The 19,479-nt window shown below is 46.4% G+C and overlaps 1 protein-coding gene across 1 annotated transcript in view; it reads left to right on the top strand.

The window, feature by feature from the left end:
- The first annotated feature begins 3,225 nt into the window (after window positions 1-3,225).
- Igf2bp3 (insulin like growth factor 2 mRNA binding protein 3) overlaps window positions 3,226-19,479 on the top strand; it is a 143,684-nt gene continuing 127,430 nt past the window's right edge. Inside the window, exons 1-2 of the mRNA XM_052720269.1 lie at window positions 3,226-3,601; window positions 4,545-4,605. Of these exons, the coding sequence (XP_052576229.1) occupies window positions 3,427-3,601; window positions 4,545-4,605 (236 nt within the window). The 5' untranslated portion in view covers window positions 3,226-3,426. The remainder of the gene's footprint in view (window positions 3,602-4,544; window positions 4,606-19,479) is intronic.

Below are 19,479 nucleotides of genomic sequence, written 5' to 3'. Positions count from 1 at the left end.
AGCTCCCGGACACCATGTTTAATGCAGACAGGAGTGACAGATTCTGGAGCGAGAGCAGTCAGGTCCCTGATCTCGCCGCTGGTTTGGAGAGAGTTCAGGGGAGCGGTTCTCGAGAAGAGTGAAATGTGCCCACCGGCGTGAGGGTGTCAGGCCGGGGCAGGGGAGCCCCAGGGCCGCCCAATGCTCTGCCTACCCAGCTCACAACCTGTGGATACAGCAACCGAAAGGAACCTTCTAGGCATATCAAACACTTTTACTTTTCCAGGTCAGTAGAAGAGATGCAGCTGTCGAGTGGGTAAACAGATGGGTGGGAGTCCTTCCTCCGTGTAATTAATATTAATTAGGGAACTACAATTGCTGAAGAATCTGGAGTAGTCTACATACAAACAATGTGAGAAAACTCCTGAAAGCATCTACACAATTTACGAATTTGAAGAACACTGACTTCATATTGGTTCTAGAAAATTCATGTAAGATTTTTTTTTTTGCACTCGAAAAGCTAATTAGCAATTATCCCGTTGTTTCTGTTTTATTTTTGTTTTTTATTTTGCCACAGAGAATATACTTACCCCTCAAATGCTTAGAGGATTGGAAGTGGGCTATATCCACCTCCCTTTTTGATGTATCAACTTTTATTGCTGGAGTAGTGAGGTCCTAGACAGAGTATCCAGTTTGTTACAATAATAACATATTAAGTTCACAGGAGCCCAGGAACATATTCATTAAAACGCCACACACTTGGCTTAAATTCCAGCTGCAAAGATTTGTTTGACAGTGACAGACAACCATGGCTAATATTTATAGAAAAATAAATAATTTATCCCATGTTTTAAAAGCAGTTATTTCGTTAGGTCTCATTTTTAATAAAACCAGATACAGTTAATTCAGGAAAAAAAAAGTCAGTACAATTTTGTAGCAAGTTGATCAATTTGTTGTTACGAAAAATTACTGTTATAAGATCACACTCTTAAAGTGATTTCAGAAAAGCTAACATTACGAATAAAAACATTTCCCCAACTAGGCTTTGGTCACTCGAATGAACTGCTACAAAAATAAATTTTTAAATTTTATACTGACATTTCTGAATGCCACAGAAGCTAAAAGGAATACACATTTTCCTTGAGAGCTGTTTCTCTTTTTAAAAAGCATGAAGGCGAAAAATAGCTCTTTTAAATAGCTAAACTTAACCATGAAAAATTTCACCTCCAAAGTGTTCTTTCCAGATTTCTAATAATTCTAAACACAGTGTCAGAAGTACACATTTGCCCCATCTCATAAAGACTAAATTAAGCTTAGGTGAAAATACTGTTAAAGTATGTTTACATTTATACAGTGGGGTTTGCTTGGCAGGAAAGAAAAAAACTGTTAGAACAGTTGCATTTAAAATGGATGATCTGACACCTTCCGGTTACTTGACAAAATGCAAAAAAATCTAGCTCTTACAATAATTCCACGTTTTAAAAATAAACGGCTACCCGTGTGTTCTTTGAGAGATACACTTTAAAGTGTTAATAAGGTTTTTGACACAGAGAAGCAAACTATATCAAATTAATTGCTGAAGACGTTTGAAGTATGAAGCACATATTTTCTCTTCACATTTTTCTACTAGTAAGAGTAGCAAAACATCAGATTTTTATCTATAATTTGCAGGCTACACAGAGCTTAATTTCAGTCATCAAAAACCATCAGTTTATCTTTTCCGTAAAATACCTGCTAAAAATGTATCACAAGTTATCTTGGGAGGGCTTTGAGTAGAGCACACAACCTTATTAAACCACACTCGAAGGTGCCCACGAGGACAGGAGCTCTGCCTTTTTCCCGTATCCCTGTTCTCCGGCTCACACTTTGTAGGCTCAGGAAGGCTCCACCGGGCCCAGACCCAACCCCCTAACCACCATTGTGCTCATTACCTACAGGGGAAATAATGAACGGCTCGCACGGCCAGAGGCAGGCAGGCGGGCAGGCAGGCAGAGCCGAGGGGACAGTCCCCCAGCGCGGCCACCACCGAGGGCTGACGCCGAGCGGGCTTCCAGGAGAGCCCCAAGTTCTCTAACGAAACGTTATTTAAATAAAAGTAGCAGTCCTTCCCCAGCCCTCCCCCTTCGGAACCCCACAGGAAGCGAGGGTTTCCCTTTAAGGACCGACTTTTCCCACTCGGCCGCCCCCCGCCCCGCAGCCTCCGCCCCGCGCCCCTCCCCCACGCGGCCAGCCCCCCCCCCCCCCCCCCCCCCCCCCCCGGCCTCATTTATCCCGAGCCTTCTCGCGGCCCAGCAGCCAATGAGCGGCGAGGCGGAGAGCCACCCGGAGCGCCGGCGGAGGAGGAGGTGTCGCGCAAGACACCCGCCCAGGACGCCGCCTCCCCTCCCCCCCCCAGCCCGGGCCGCCCCGGCTTGCTCGGTGCCCGGGGCCCGCGAGGGGTGCTGCGTGCGCCGTGGCGCTCCCCCCCCGGGGGGGGGGGGGGGTTGTTCCACGTTCCCTCGTCATCGAAGCCAGCGCGCGCGAGTTCGGGATTGTCATTCAGCTTTCGTTGTTAAGTGACCCATTTTTTTTTCAAAACAAAAAAAAGAAAAAAATCGAATGGTTAAAACTCCGGGTAACTGCAACGGCGGGACCCCTTAACCGCTTCCTCGGCTTCAGAGAAGAAAAAAAAAAAAAAAAAAGGCTCGACCGTCCGAGCCTCCCGAGGCTCGCACCCTTTCGAAACTCGCCGTGCCCACCGCGGCCCGCGCCGGCTGCTGCGGCTCGGTGCTCTCCGCCCGCTCCCCGGCTCGGGGTCCCTGGGCCAATCTCGCTTCCCCTCCCCCTCTCCCTCTCGTTCTCCTGCTTTTTTTTTTTTTTTTTTTTTTCCCTTCCCCTCTCCTCCGAAACCCACTCTAATTGAGGCGCTGGGATTCCTCACGTGAGACGTTGATTTGTAGTTTGAACACGTGGCTCATTCAAAAAGCCGGACACTCGGAGCGGCCGCCCCCGCCCCACTCCCTTCCCCGCGGCCAGTCACCCCTCGGGGTGTTTTACGGGGAGGCGGCGCCTGCCCCACGTCGTGTGATATTTTCACAGCCCGCTGGCCGCTGCCAAAGGGCTTGGGGAGGAAGAGACAAAAAGTAGTTTCCCCCCCGCGCCGCCTCCTCCTTTCTCTCGCTAATCCCGCCTCCTCCCCAGAGTTAGGAAGACTCGACGCTGGGCTCGTCGCTAGGCTTTTTCTTTCTCTCTCTCTCTCTCTCTCTCTCTTTTTTTTTTTTAATACCCAGAAGAGGAAAAAGGACCCCGGGATCTGGGTTTCGCCCGCCGCTCCCGTGCTCGGGTCACTGTGCGTGGGGTTTGAAAGGCGAGGAGAGAGGAACAAAACCCACCGGCTCCATCCACCGCCCGGGGGTGCTTTTTTAATTTAGCGTTTGCCTCGGCTTTTCGAACAACCCCTCTTCCACAATGAACAAATTGTACATCGGGAATCTAAGCGACCACGCCGGCCCCGCGGACCTGGAAAGTGTCTTCAAGGACGCTAAGATCCCGGTGGCCGGCCCCTTCCTGGTGAAGACGGGCTACGCGTTCGTGGACTGCCCGGACGAGGGCTGGGCCCTCAAGGCCATCGAGGCGCTTTCAGGTGGGGCCCGAGCGCGTGGTCTGGGCGTCCCCACCGCCGCAGCTGCCATCCGGGGCCGGGATTGCGGGGAGCGGGGGGGTGGGTGGGTCGGGGGGAGACGCGCTGTCAGCCGCCGGGGCGCGGCGCGTGCTGCAGGCCGGGCCAGGCGGGCCTCGGGGCCCAGCGCGGACGCCCGCCCGCCGGGCCCTCTCCCTACCCGCTGTCCCCCGGCGGTGGAGAGCAGAAAGTGGCCTCAGCCCCACGCCCGAGGGAGGCCGCGTCCAGGCGGTCCCGCTCCACCCCGCCGCCGCGTCCACCTCGCGGGGTCGTTGGAGCGAAAGGGGCAGGTGGGCGGCGGCGGCGGCGGCCGGCTGTCGCCAGAACCGCAGCCCTGCCGCGCGCGGCGCCGCGGTCCGGGCCCGGGCGCGCTCTGCCCGGATGCCCGAGGGGAGAGCCGCTGCCGGTGCCTTTCGGTTCCCCCGCTGGACTCGAGGCCGGCGCCTTGCCTGGTCTGAGCGTGGTGACCAGCAGCACCCCGGCCGCCCCATCCCCTCCTGGCACCCTGGCTCCTCCATCCCACTGCCCAGTGCTCCAGGCCAGCCTGGACGTGGACCAGGAAGAAGGCCTCGCGCCCCCATCGCAAGCTGTCAGTTGGGGGCGTCCCTTTTGCAGACTTTGGGTTGTTGGGTGGCCCTCTGAGGGGGTCAGGAAGCGAAAATGCAACCCAAGTGCTGAGATTGACTATTGGTCTCCCTCCCTAGCCTTCTTGCAAGTTAAAAAGCCACACCCACCCGAGGGGTCAGCTCCGCACCCTTGCGGTGCCCTGCTCCTCCCTTGTCCTTGAGCCTGGTGGGAATCTTGGGGCCCTCCGGAGGTCCCCGGAGCGGGCTGTGTTTTCTCTTAAAGACTGCAAGTTTCAAAGCGGGGAGACTAGCCCTTCGTCTCGCCTCTTGTGTGTCCACAGGTAAAATGGAACTGCACGGGAAACCGATGGAAGTTGAGCACTCGGTCCCCAAACGGCAGAGGTGAGCTGATTTACCTTTTTCTCACCGCTTTGTAGGGAGAAAGCATTGAACACAAATGAAAATTAGGACCACTCTGGCTTACAAGCTGGGGCCGCGGTTCAGCTTGCTGTTTTTTTCTCTTGCACTTAAGTTTATGGCAGGTGTGTATGCGCGTTGATAATTCTGGGAAGTAATCGAGGGCTTGCCTGTGGCCCCTGCTTCTGGGTTATTGTTGCTGCTAGAAAAGCCTGTCAAGGAAGCTCTCGAAGCTACATGTTCTTGTCAGAGCAGGTCTAGTCGCTTCAACTGGAAACCCGAGTTTCAAAGGGCAAAACAGTCTTTGGGAACGCACGGGATTTAGGAGGCAGGGCCAGGACGGATGTGGGGGGCTGGTCCGAGGTGGTGGGTGCTTCTGAGAGAGGAGGGACACAGTTGCCTTTGCCCTGGTTCACTGGCCAGCCAGCGGCCATTGGAATACAGAGAGAGTGAATGCCGGGGTCCTGCAGCCTTTCAAAGTTTTTGCAAACAGCGCCTTTGTGCAGCTGCTCCTGCCTTTGGTGTGTTTTTGCTTACAAATAACCACCAAGAGGTGGTGAAGGCTGGGGGAGATCTGTGCTACTTCAGTGGGCTTTCTCTCCGAGCATCTGGAGCTGTCACTTTACAAAATATTTGCAGGCTGTTTTAACTACTGAAGCTTTTTTTTTTTTTTTTTTTTTGGAGAAATGGCTTTTTCCTCTGGCACAGGCCAGTTCTGGACTCTAACTCTTAACTGGAAAGACTGAGGTTAGCCTTATGCCCTTCTGGGTTTTGCAAGGTGGGGCTCCGGTTTCTGTCTTGCCCTTTTGTTCGCCCCCTCATTCCTAACCTGGACCAAACAATAAGCTTGAAGTTAATTCAAACCAGGGCTGTGTGTATCTGGTTAAGTATTTGTGAGAGTGTGCTCTGGGGGACAGAAGGGAATTGCCCTGTAAAGATAGAGGCAAGAAGAATGCTATGTGACTGTTTTGAATGAAGCTCTCTTCCACATGAATCATTTCACATTCCTGGTTTTAGGAATAAACTGATGTGGAGATTTGTAGATTATTATTTTTTAAAGTATTTGCTTAATTTTCCTTAAGATAATTGGAAAGATATTTGAGCAGCCTGATTTAGTTCCAGTTAAGGAATTTTGGTAGGGGTCAAGTTATTTCATATAGTAGAATGTAATCAGTTTTTTTTTCCCTCCAATCTTCTAAAATAGATGTGGATGAAAAGTACGAAGTTGATCTGGTTTCATAGGAATTTCAACAATTGAGGGACAAATCATGTGCCCTTAAGAAGTTTAGAGACCTAGCCTGTGAATCACCCACTTTGAAAAAAATGAAACTTACTGTACACATGCTAGTTGGTTTCATGTTTATCCAGTATATCTTGGTTCTTGTTGATTTTTTTTCCCCGTGCTTGGGATCAATCCAGGGCTTCATTTATGCAGGCGGACACTCTATCACTTGGGCTACATCCCCAGTACTTGGTTTTTATCAATTGTTGAATTAAAAGTAAGCAAAAAGAAAAGAAAAAAAGGTGTTATAGCTCAGTAGAAGAACGCTTGCTTAGCATGCCAGAGGCCTTGGGGTTCCAGTGCCAGGAAGGGCAAATGGTTATAACCGAAGGGACCTTCTGGAATTTAAAACATTAACGGTCTTGAGTTTTTCAGATACAGTTAATGTATTGACCTCCATTCTCAGTGCCCTCTGCTTTTTCAGTCCGGAGTTAATGTCTCCCTAGGTGTGGGGAATTAACTTTGGAACTTTGGTAACAACTGCTAGTCTTACTCCTAGAAGTAACAGTTACTTGTTACTTTGGAATTGTTACTTTTGGATGTAAAGAGTTCCTCTTTTGGAAAGCTAACGGAGAGATGTAGCAAGTGGGAGCAAATGTTTACTGGAAGCTTCTTCAGTTTATTAACAATGTAATAATAATAAGGAGCGGTTCAGCTTTTTTCCCCCACTACTAAAATGCTTAGCCTTTTAAATGCTGTAGTGCTAGCAGAGCGAAGTAAACTGACTGAGTACATTTTGTTTCTGACTTGAGAGCAATTGAGTGCTCGAAATCCTTTACTGAACTGTCTTAAGTAGAGCCTTCTTTATCTGCCTGGGAAATTTACTGTTCATCTATATTATGATTCAGTTTTAACTGAACCTTGAAGTTGTGCAGTTTTGCTTATCTGGGCTCTTCCATCATCTCCATGGGCTCTGGAAGAAGGCCAAGAAGTGACCTGGCAGCCCCATGCTCACATACCTGTGACTAGGTTAAGAGGTGGCTCTGGTGTGGATTACTTTGATAGTGAGTTGATTGCACAGCTCAGTCAGATCAATAGATTGCCAAGGTAGCCTGCTGAACTTTGAGATAGAGTTTGTTATGCTTAGCAGTCATTTTCCACCATTATGTGGGCATCTGAGTCAGGCACGCCCACTTGTAGGGTAGTGACCTTTATACCTGTTTGCAAGGCATGTTGGGAAGCGGCTGCTGGGGAATGCTTCTGGCAGCACTCTGAGATGGATGAACAGGGAAGCAGGCACAGAGGTGATTGGATGCTTTGCAGGCTAGCCTAGCTCTCACTGCAAGCCGAGCTGGGCGGGACCCTTTCAGGAAGGGGTATTGTTGAGTTTGGTTCAAACCAAGCTTAGTTCCCCATTACTGAAGTCTCAAGGGAATGTGGAAGGAATGTGGCTTTTCTGCATTCAGATGCCCCTCTGCTGTAGATTACAGCAGAGTGCACAGGGCCTGAGGATGCCTGTTTCCAGAAGAGAGGATTGCTTTGGACTCTGAGATGGTGTTACACCCTCAGTCCCAAATTCAAAGGATACAGCCTAAGAAGGCTTGATAGCTTCCAGATCAGGACCGATTCCCCCCCCCCCCTGCATCCCCCCCCATAAGGTGAGTGAGGAAATAGTTTTACCTAGGAAGGATTGTAGAAGAGTGGTTGGAAGGGCCGCTGGTGTCTGGACATCCTGTGTGCTTACATAGGCGGCACTGCTGCCCTGTTTTTGTTATGTTGTGGGCTGTTGGGCACGGGAGAGGGATTGGTAAAGTTGCTGACGCTGCAGAACTGAGACATGGTGGTTTCAGTTAAATTTCCATGCCTTTCAGATTCTTGATTTTTCATATTTTCAGTTTTTCACAGCCTACTCATATTTGATCAAACTTGTGATTTAGTTCTTAACCTTGGTTATGAATATTTGAATAAAGGAGAGAAATTATAGGACGTTATAGTTAATGTGTACCAAGAAGGATCCTTGAGAACAATTTGTGGTACTGGAGCTCAAGTACTTCATGTTCTTAATGAGACGATAAAGGGAACAACTTATTTTGATACTGGAATCTTGTGCTCATGACATCAGTTGAGTAGAACATTATAGGAATTACTGGGGTTTCATCCCATTGTAAGTGGCTACTTAAAAGCTGGCATGTTGCTTCAGTGGCTGTTAAGTACGGGATGGATGCAGCATACCCAGTAGTTCGGGCATGGTAACTGCAGATTGTGGGGCCGGCTTCAGAGCCTTAGGATGGCAAAAGCTGTTTTCAGTGCTGAACATTTAAACACAGGTATAGTTCTTCCTTAGCGGTGTGGGACAGATGAGTCTCTCTTTTGAATTGTGGACTTTCTCACACATGCCGATACTTGAGGTTTAATGTTAGGGAACTTGGTTGGGAAAGAATTTCAAGCAAAGTTATCTTTTGAGTGCACAACTTAAGATCACCAGTGTCTTGACTGTTAAGTGGTTGTGGCTGGAGGGATTTTTTTTTTTTTTTTAGAATTTCCTATTTGCTCAATACAGTTAGAAAGAATTTGTGAGATTTTTTCTTTTTTTTTACTTTGGCCTTAGTAGAATTTTTAGAAAGGAAATGCTAAGTAGCTTCTACCATGGTTTGTTCACAGCAACCCCGAGGAAGATGTCACTGAAATATGACATCTATCCAGAGCCAGTGGGAATCGGGAACCTGACTTCTGATTTTGGCTCTTGCTTTTGATCTGTGTGGTTGTTGGGACTCTGTTCAGGCCAGATTCTGTTTTGACAGACTCTAAGGGTGTAATTTGATCTGAGGTTTTGCCACTTTCCTGGAAGCAAATGGGTTCTCAGATAGGCTTAAAATTTAAAAGTATCTTTGGAGTTATAGAGATCTGTTGTTTTCTCTCTAAGGAGCTTGACTTGAAGTTTTCTGTAGTACAGTAGTTCTGTGGCTTTCCCCGCCTTTTTCCTGTGTACCGCTTTCAGGCAGTCAGCGAGTGGAAAATTATCTTTGCCATGCTCTGAAACCCTTTGTGAGCCCTGCCGCCGAGGTTGTCCTGTCACAGGACTGGGATCTTGAATTAAAGTGAAGCTGTTGAAGCACCCCCATCTTTGTGAGGGACCTTGCCATTGTCCTTAGCAGCTTCCAGGCAGCAGCTTTCCCAGCAGTAACTCATTTGTGAAAGGTATGAATTATCCATTCACTGACTCTGGCAGTTGGTCTGGTCTGGGAGGAAGGAGAGGCGGAAAGATGGTTGAGCAGTGCTATTCTTAGTTCTCTTTCCTTTATCGACTGTTGCCTCTGATTCAAGCTTCCAGAGTCATAAGACAGGAGGTGGCACTGTGGTAGCAGTGACCAAAGGGTTGGCATTCTTAGTTAGGATTTCTGCCCCACACGTCCGATGTTTACAAATGGCTTTTACTGCCAGGATTTGCTTGAAGGCTGGTGGTAGGTATACTTTGGAGAGCGCTATTAAAATTGAGGGTGTAATTTATCATGACCTGAAGTCTTGTCTGGTAAGTGCTTAGTATTGGTGAATACATAGTAGCAAATATATATTTGGTTTTTTGAGACAGGGTTTCTTTGTGTAGCTTTGCGCCTTTCCTGGATCTCGCTCTGTAGACCAGGCTGGCCTCGAACTCACAAAGATCCACCTGGCTCTGCCTCCCGAGTGCTGAGATTAAAGGCGTGCGCCACCACCGCCCGGCTAATAGTAGCAACTATTAACATGGTGTGTGAATTTTGTTGCCCCAAAAGGCAGGGATGACCTCATACTGCAACAACTGTACATGTTTTAGAGAATTATCCTGAGATCATTTAACTTGATTAAGAAGTAGTTTGAACTTACCAAGGAAACTGTAGTAGACAAGATGAGATAGGACCGGGTGTTGTGTTTTTCTTTTGAAGCTAGATCATGCTGTATAACCCAGGCTGGCCTCAGACTCTTAGTTCTCCTGCCTTGGGCTCCTGGGGACCACGATTACTGGGGTCTATTACCACACACCAGGCTCAGAGTTCTTAGACTACCTCACATGATTATCACTTTATAGTTGTCTACGGAGTAGAATCTGTTGTAGCCATGGTCTTGCATATTCTGCCCAGCAAACTATAGCAAATCTTCCCGGTTCAAATAACTTTTTTTGGGGAGACAGTGTCTCTTGTTTCTCAGACTGTGTAGCAGAGGATGATCCTGAATTTCTGATCCTCCAGCCTCTACCTCCTGAGTGCTGGTTATAGGCTTCTGCCAGTATGCCCTGTGTGTGTGCTGGGGGCCGAGCCCACAGCTTTGTGCATGCCAGGCAAGCAATCCACAATGGGTGGGTTGCATCCCGAGTCTTTTCAGTTTCTTTCTTTTGAGACAGGCTCTCACTATGTAATGCAGGCTGACTTGGAGAGCCTTCTGCCTCAACCTCCTGAGGCCTGTGTTCACAGGTGTGACCTCAACACTCAGCAGGGCTCACTCGTTCTCTTGTTTCTCAGGGTCTGTTAGGTGGTTGGTTCTGTCCCACATGATGGCATTTTGGATGATTTGCTGAAGCTGGATTAAAGAGTTCTGGAGGAGTCACTCCCATAGCTGGCCCCCAGGTGCTGATCCTTGTCCAGGTGCCGTCTCTTTCAGTTAGTAGCCAAAGGGTGCCCCCCATCCCCTAGAGATTGCCACATTGTTATCTCTGTCCCAATCCATTAATTAAGGCAATTCACCAGGCCAGACTAGATGCAAGAAGGATAAGGGGACGGACTGTCTCTGTCTGCAGATGGTGGAGTTGTGTGCATGATTATCTAGGGAGGAGTTGATGGGTGGTGGCCATCTTTGATTGTCCTGCTGCTGGGGGTGGGGGACCGCAGTCAGTCTAGGACGTGCTCTTTCTACCTCAGGGCTCTAGCCCAGGCCTTTGGTTTTTTGGACAGGGTCTCTCCATGTAGCTCAAGGCTGGTTTGAAATGGCTGTGTAACCCAGGATTTATCTTGAGTCTTAAAATATTTGGGAAATTCTTTGAAATTGATGCTGTTTCAGCTAAAGGGGGTTGGTTGTTGACTCCAAGTGCTTGGAACATAAAATATCTGAATATTGGACCAAAGGTATAACCTAGTGGTAGTTTATGTATCATATACAAGGTCAGGGCTCAATTTCCAGTACTGAAAGCGTTTTTGTTTTTTTTTTTTTAATTGCTTTTATCAATAGAAATGGAGAGCCATTCTCTGCTTTATTTCCTCAAAGGAGATGTGTTAGTGTTAGCAGAGGCTCTGGACGTTTCTAAGAAGCAGCCACAGTATCTGCTGATGAATTAGACGAGAGCGTTGAGAATCAAGGATGACAGATGTCTTGGTCTGAGCAGCAGGGTGGGAAATAGTGACATTCACCAAAAGGGGACACTCCTGGTGAGGGGACATTCTGGGGTGAAGGTAGGAACTTTAGTTTTGGCAAGTTTCTAGTACTTAGAGATGCAAAAGAAGTGGAGAAGGCTGTTGTATACTTTAGTCTGGAGCTCAAGGGAAGGTAGCAGGTAGAGATAAAAATGAGGTTCATTAGATGGACTCACCAACAAAGTGAAAGTAACTTGGTAAGGCAATTTCTTTGTGTAAAAAGCATGTGCCAGAGGGGTGGAGAGATGTGTCAGTGTTTAATAGCACTGGCTCCTCTTCCAGAGGATCCAGGCTCTGTTCCCAGCACCCGCATGGCAGCATGCAGCTGTCTGTAACTCCAGTCTTAGTGGCAAGGCCTCCTTCTGACCTCTACAAGTACCAGGCAGGCACCCATATGGTACCCACACATATATACAGGTAAAAACTCTCATACACATGAAAGTAAATAACTCTTTAAAAGAGTGGGGGAAAAAAGGTGTGTGTGTAGGTGTGTGTGTGTGTGTGTGTGTGTGTGTGTGTGTGTGTGTGTGTGTGTGTATGTCTGTGTGTCTGTGTCTGTGTGTCTGTGTCTAGTGAGTAGGAGTGGCTGAGAAGAAATAGCCTCTATTTTGTCCCTAATGTAGATGGTGACTGTCTCATCTCATTGTGGGAGTTGGACCTCACAGTCTGTAGCCCTGGCTCTCCTGGAAGTCCTGGAACTCTGCTCTATAGACCAGGCTGGCCTCGAACTCTGAGATCCACCTGCCTCTGTCTCCTGAGTGCTGGATTAAAGGTGTGCGCCACCACGCTCAGCTTTCAGGGGTTCTTATTAGGCTTAGTACCTTTGATAGAAGAAACCCTTTTCTTCATAATGGTTAGGTAGAGAGAGTTTTGAGGAAAAGTAAAGTAGACCGTGGAAAAGGAAGGTGTAATCCCCGTGTTGGGTACTACTGAAGAGTTTTGTGATGTGGATAACTACGTGAGTGGAGGTGGTATGAAATCTCAGCCTTTGAGGCTGAAGAGATGGCTCAGCAGTTAAGCGCGTTGGCTGCTTGTGCAAAAGACCTGGGTTTGGTTCCCAGCACTCACAGTAACTCACAACCATCCCTAATTCCAACACCCCATTCTGACCTGTAGGACCAGTTATCCACACGATGCACATAGACACTTGTAGGCAAACCACTCATACATAAGATAAAACTGAAAACAAAATTTGAGGAGATTTATGTAAGGTGGTGTGGGCCACCATTTGCGCTATCTCGTTGGCCCAAAATACCCCCCCACTCCCCCACCCCCCTGAGACAGGGCCTCTCTGTGTAGCTCTGGCTGTCCTGGAACTCACTCTGTAGACTGGTTTAGAGATCTACCTGCCTCTGCCTCCAGAGTGCTGGGATTAAAGACATCAATACCACACCTAGTTAACCAAAATAAATAAATCTTAAAGAAAAACAACTAACTGGACCTTCTGGTATTGCTGTAAGTGGATGGATTTATAAGAATGACCTGGAATATTGTCTTTCTCCCAGATTTCATTTATTAGGCTCTTGGGCTGTCGTCCTAATTTCTAGAAACATTTGAGTTTATTGTTTCTAATCTGTTAGAGCTGGAAGAGTCCCCTAACTCTAGTAGATGATCTTGCTCAACAGACAAGACCTGTTTGTGACATCTGGCCAGGACCTATTGCCTGGTGTATTTCAGCATTATTGGTGGCTGTGAGCTCAGTTTCTTATACAAATCATACTGCTTTTTATTAACATACATTTGGGAAATCCTCCAGAAGCTATCTTAGGTTGCAAAAGAGTGAGGTCAAGTTCAGATCTTCTATAGACCATAATGACTTGACAAGCAGAGGCTGAAACTGTTGGTCAAGTCATTATGTATAGCATAGGCTAGGTTTACTAATTAGTTAAGCTAGTGTCTTACTCTGTTTGTTGCTCAGGCTAGCCTAGAACTCTAAATTCCATAGTCACAGCCTCTCCTACTGCTGAGGTTACAGGTGTGTATCACCACACCTAGCTCTTTAAAACACTTCAATCATTTGGTTATTTTTGGCTGCTGGGAGAAGTTAAACATTCTTTTCATTTTACTCATAAAACTTATGCCATAAGAAATACGATCTTTTGGACGTGCCTAAATTCCTCCTTAGTTTGGCTTCCGTGAGAATCTTATCCTAGCTGAGAGCAGGCTCCTGAATTGTGAACTCTGTCTTTGACGGCCACCATACCTGCCCGAACAAAGTGCTTCCTTCCTTAGCTCTGCTGATCTTGAGGGATTTGGCTTCCTGTCAAGATTTGTGTCTGTCTGTGTAAGTCCTTTGATCAGTAAGATGCTGTTTGGGGCTGAAGAGCAGGCTCAGCAGTTAAAAGGTTAAGAGTAGACATCGCTTTTCCAAAGGACTAGAGTTTCATTCTCAACTCCCTCTCATAACCACCTGTAACTTCAACCCCAAGGGACCTGACTGCTTCCACAGGCACTTGGATACATGCTGCTTACACACACACACACACACACACACACACACACACACACACACACACACACACACTTAAAAATCTTTTTTTAAAAAGTGCTACTTTCTCAGTGTATTAGACACCTACTGTTTCCAGGAAGGAAAATTAAAGAGACACAACAGTAAATTCTCCTGTGGTATTAGTTGCTTTCCTAAAGGATTCTCCGTAGTGCCCTGGCTGAGGAGACTGGCCAACAGCACTCCTGCTGGCCCCGTTGCTCTGCACAGCCTGACTTCACTTTCCCCATTAAGTTGCCCAAATCCTCAAGTGGCTGACTTGAGGATTTATAGCAACCCTATGGTGTTTGTGGGGACAAGTCAGGGCAGAGACATCTGGTTTCTTGCTGTTTCTGAAGTTTGGAAGTCTTTGAAGGGTTGACTTATCACAGGCTTCCTTCACGAAGGACAGCTCTAAGTAGTGGGGGACCATGGTCTATTACAAAGGGAAACATTCAGGGATTCTAGTTTGCTTTTGTTTTTGGAGACAGGGTCTCCTGGAGTCAAGGCTGCCCTTGAGTGCCCGGCACTGCTACATCACTTCTCCAGTGCTGTGGTCATAAGCAAGTGCTACCACACCCAGCTCAGACATCGGTTTTTTGTTTTTCTTTTGTTTTGTTTTTTAATCTTCAGAACAGTTGTGAGGTGCCACATGGATCCTCTGGAGGGGCAGTCAGGGCTCCTAAACACTGAGCCATCTCTCCTGTCCCCAGTCATCAGTTTTCAGAAGGAAACCAAAGCCTGGCGTGGTGGCTCATGCCTTTAATTCCAGCAGAGGCAGGTGGATCCCTGAGTTCTGGGACAGCCTGGTCAGGAAAGCAAGTTCCAGGACAGCCAGGACTACACAGAGAAACCTTGTCTCCAAAAACCAGAAACAACCACCAACAACCAAGACCTTGAGCACCGATACATTTTTGAGCAGCTTCCTCTAACTCTGAGAGTTGCGGGGTGGGGTGGGGCTGGTGGCAGCTGAGAGGGCGAGAGTAGGGTATGTAGAGAAGCCCCAGCCTTTTCCCTTGAGTGTGACCCTGGGAATACGTCCTCAGGCTATAAAACGGTGCCTATTTGTCCCAGCTTGTTTGGAAGGGCCCTGCCTTGCTGAGGGAAGTCTCTTTAATTCCTACTATTGTTGAGGATTAGGAGCCTTGGAGGGGGAGACTTGACTTTATGTGTCTTTGGAGAACTGAAGAGCCTGTAGCGGCTATAGTAGAGCCTAGAGGATATGGGATATGAGAGCTTTGCTTTGGGTTTGAAGCCTAATTCCACATAATAAAGGGTAGTGTTTTCTTTCTTTTTTAATGAAGATTTATTATTATTGTGTGTGTATGAATGTTTGCTTGTATGGATGTATGTGTACCATGTGTGTGCCTTGTGCTCCTGGAGGCCAGAAAAGGGCACTGGACTCCCTGAAACCTGCGTTACAGCCAGTTGTGAAGCTGAGAACTGAACCCTGGTCTTCTGAAAGAGCAGCAAATGTTCCGAACCTGACTCTAGCTAACACTCTACTCTGGCATGCTAGTTAGTGTTTAAGGATGAGGAAGTTGAGGCCAGAGAGGGTTTCTTCATGGCTCCTATAGGAGCCTCTGGGACTGTGTTTTGTGTAAAGCACAGACGTACTTTGACTCAGTAGTGACATCGATGGCAGCTGCTGAGAGGTTTTGGCCCCTTGAGAGTCAGATGTGAAAGCCGGATGAAGGTAGATTGGATTTGGAGGTGATGGCAAATGTAAAAGATCTTTGTTCTGTTTCTGGACATCTACTCATTTACGTAGAAACTTGTGCTTCTGGGTGTAGTGTGTCACACCTGGGATCCCAGCACTTGGGAGGTAAGGCCAGCCTGGGCTACATGATGATATCCAATCCAAAAATAAACTGAAAAGTCTTTCTCTTTCCTCCCTTTCCTCCTCCTCCTCCTCCTCTTGTTTGTTTGTGATAGACTAATGTACTCCAGGCTGGCCCTGAACATCTGTCTGATCTCCCAGAATGTTCAGCACTGGGGTTACAGGCATGTTACCTTCTGGATGTTTTTTTTATAGTGAGCATGTGTTAATTTTTTTCTCATAGTTTGGCAGAGATATAATAGACCATCAATAGACTGTGTAAGTATTGACCATGTGAGCTTTACATTTTTTGGTGTACATTTAAATCAACTTAAAACATGAAGGTTAGGGTGAGGGCAGAGAGATGGCCAATAGTTGAGAGCATTTGCTGCTCTTCCAGAAGGCCTGGGTTCTAGTCTCAGCACCCACATAGCAACTAACAATCATTTGTAATTTCAGTTTCAGGGACTCAGTGCCCTCTCCTGGCTCCCAAGCCACCAGGCATGCACATGGTGAATAGACCTACATGTAGACAAAACACTCATACATAAAAAATAAAGATAAAAATAGAAATATCTTCATTTAAAAACAATAACAATACATAAGGGCTTATGAAATGGCTCAGTGAGTAAAGAGTCAGTGGTTGCCACCAAGCCTTGTGACCAAGTTTGATCAGGAACCATGTGATGGAAGGAGAGAACTTTCCATGCGTCGTTCTCTGACCTCCACATGTGTGCTGCTCATGGAAATAATGTTTTTTTTTTTTTAAGCAACCACAAGGTAAAATAAAAGAACTCTATCTCCTCTCTCCCTTCCTTCCTTTCTTTTTTTCTTCTTCTTTTTTTTTTTTTGATTTATTTTCAGAGAGGCATGGTGGAAATGTCTTGATTCCAGCGCTTGGCAGAGGCCACTGGATCTCTGAACTTGAGGCCATCTTGGTCTACATAGTGAGTTCTGGGCCAGCCTAGGCTTCATAGTGAGACTTTATCTCAAAAAATATTCTTACATTTGAGTGTGTGTGTGTGTGTGTGTTGGTGGGGGGCTGTTTTATGTATGTGAGTACCAGTGTCTTCCCAAGTCAGAGGTGGCAGATTCTCTGGAGTTGCAGTTATAAGACATGAAGCATCCATCCCGGGCGGTGGTGGCGCACGCCTGTAGTCCCAGCACTCGGGAGGCAGAGGCAGGTGGCTCCACCCTGGTCTACAGAGCTAGGCCAGGACAGGCTCCAAAGCTACAGAGAAACTCTGTCTCGAAAAAACAAAAAACAAAACAAAAAGATATGAAGCATCCAGTATGAGCTGGAGCTCAATGTTTTGGCTCTCAGCTTGCTCCAGGAATTCCTTGTCTTCATCCCCTGTGAACTGGGATTAGAGGCAGGTGGCCATGCCCATCCGACACTTTCTGTGGGCTCTGGGCATCCAAACGCTGGTCCTCAAGCTTATGTAATCCCTTCACCCACAGATCCTAGCCCCATCCCTTTACAAGCATTATATATATATATATATATATATATATATATATGTATATATATATATGTAATATTATATTATATTATATTTAATTATTTTTTCCAAGACAGGGTTTCTCTGTATAGCTCTGGCTGTTCTGGAACTCACTTTGTAGACCAGGCTGGGCTTGAACTCAGAGATCTCCTTGTCTCAGTGTCCTGAGTGTTGGAAATTAAGGAGTCCATCACTGCCACCTGACTATGAAAAAACTGTTTATAATATGATTTTTTTGAGACAGCGTTTCTCTGTGTAGTTTTGGTGCTTGTCCTGGATCTCACTCTGTAGCCCAGGCTGGTCTTGAACTCACAGAGATCCTCCTGGCTCTGCATCCCGAGTGCTGGGATTAAAGGCGTGCACCACCACGCCTGACTTATAATATGATTTTTTTTTAAAAAAATATTTTTGTTGTTGTTGTTTTTTTTTTTAAAGATTTATTTATTATGTATACAGTGTTCTGCCTACATGTATGCTTGCAGACCACAAGAGGGCACCAGATCTCATTATGGATGGTTGTGAGCCACCATGTGGTTGCTGGGAATTGAACTCAGGACCTCTGGAAGAACAGCCAGTGCTCTTAACCGCTGAGACATTTCTCCAGCTCCTTTATAATATGATTCTATCTAGTGCTCTTACTATATGTTTTGAAGACTCTTAAGTGTAGTATGGATAGATTTAACTACTAGCTAGCTGTGTTGTGAGGTATATTTATGCAGTAATTTAACTTTTTTCATGATACCATCGGTCAAATATTCTTACATATGTATCATTGAACTCTCCAGAAGTTTTTCAAGTTGTATTGTGCTAGGGGCTCAAACTCTGGACTTCCTTTGTGCTGGGCAACCACTACTGTACCCATGGCCTCCTGGGAAATTTTTTCTTTATTTTAAGATAATATCTTACTGTGTAGCTCAGTTTGGTCTCCAACATTCTAACCCCTAGCCTTAATCTCCCGAGAGCTGGGATATAGGTATGTACCACCATGCCTGTTTTTAGTCTGGAAAACTTTATAACACAAATTCTTAGATCAGTAATTGTTACATCAAACATATTTATTTAGCTGGGTGTGATGGTGTCTGCTTAAAAGCTGGAACTTGGGAGACTGAGGCAGGCAAATTTCTGTGGGAATTTCAGACCAGCCAGGGTTACACAGTGAGACCCTGTCTCAAACAAAATAAAGTAAAACAAGACCCCCCCCCCAAAACAAAACAAAACAAAACAACTAAAACTTAAATTTGTAGATGCAGCGGAGGGGGGGACTATGAAATTTCTATTATTGACAGGATTAATTATAGGCTGACAACAAAGAAAGCCTCTTGTGATGGTGTGCAGTGAGACTGAGGGTCAGGAAGTACTGTGATGTGAGGGTGCACCCTGGAGGCGATGCAGGATGGAGGCTGAGGGTCAGGAACCGCTGTGATGTGAGGGTGCACCCTGGAGGCGATGCAGGATGGAGGCTGAGGTTGACCTCTGTTTCCAAGTGAGGTCCTGCCTGCGACAAAACAAACACCAATACAAGCAAACACCAAACCTGTCTTTTCAGGTCTATGTGATCTTAGAAATGCTTTCCTTCTCTGTACGAGATGATGTGCTCACTCTAATAAGTCTGCACCCTTTTCATTTTTGTCCTTTGTATATATAAAAAAGAAAGAAAACCCTATAAAATTCAATCTCGTAAGTTGTCCCTCATGTGTCTGAGGTTTGTGGTTTTTGGTTTTATAACTAGAACCCTGAAGTTTTTATCTTGCCTCAGAAAGAATCGATAGCTCCCTGTAGTGGGAGCTGTATTAAATCATCTCCCAAAGGGGAGAAAGGTGCTATTTATATTCTGCCGACTTTTTTATGTTACCCATTCGGTGGTACAACTGTCTCACCAGCCACTTCTCAGCTCACATAACTTTGGACTACTAAATGCGTCTTTCTGCTGGATATTTAGTTTGTGTGGTTCTATTGGTAATTACATTTATTTGTGTATTTTAAAAAACAGTCTTGCATGTTAAAGCAAAACCCAGGGATTTCTTGGAACAATAGAGAAGAAGGTAGTGTCCAGCTGTGTGGATAATGGACAAGCAGCTGAGTTAGGAGAGACCGTGGCGTTGTTAAATCTTGGAAGTGATTGAATTCCCCCTAGAGACTCTCAAATGTTTACTTTAATTTAACTTAATTAACTTAGTTTATTTTTGACGTGAAAAAGTCTTGCTATGTTGCCCAGGCTGGCCTCAAGTTGTCGGGCTGAGGGGATCCACAGAGCTCAGCTACATAGGTGTACACCATTGTGCTCCGCTGCAGTTTTAAAAGATAGCTAACTTTTATTTATAATGATTATTATTTTTTATACAGATGTGTATGGATGTTTTGCCTGTGTGTATGTCTCTACATCATGTGCATACCTGGTGCCCAAGGAGGCCAGAAGAGGGCATCAGATTCTTGGGATGGGAGTTACAGATGGT

The sequence above is a fragment of the Peromyscus californicus genome, unplaced genomic scaffold (assembly GCF_007827085.1).
Source record: "Peromyscus californicus insignis strain IS unplaced genomic scaffold, ASM782708v3 Scaffold_6__1_contigs__length_162567912, whole genome shotgun sequence".
Taxonomy (NCBI): Eukaryota; Metazoa; Chordata; class Mammalia; order Rodentia; family Cricetidae; genus Peromyscus; species Peromyscus californicus.
Note: the sequence above shows the minus strand (reverse complement) of the source record. Positions and strands in the feature narration are given on the sequence as shown.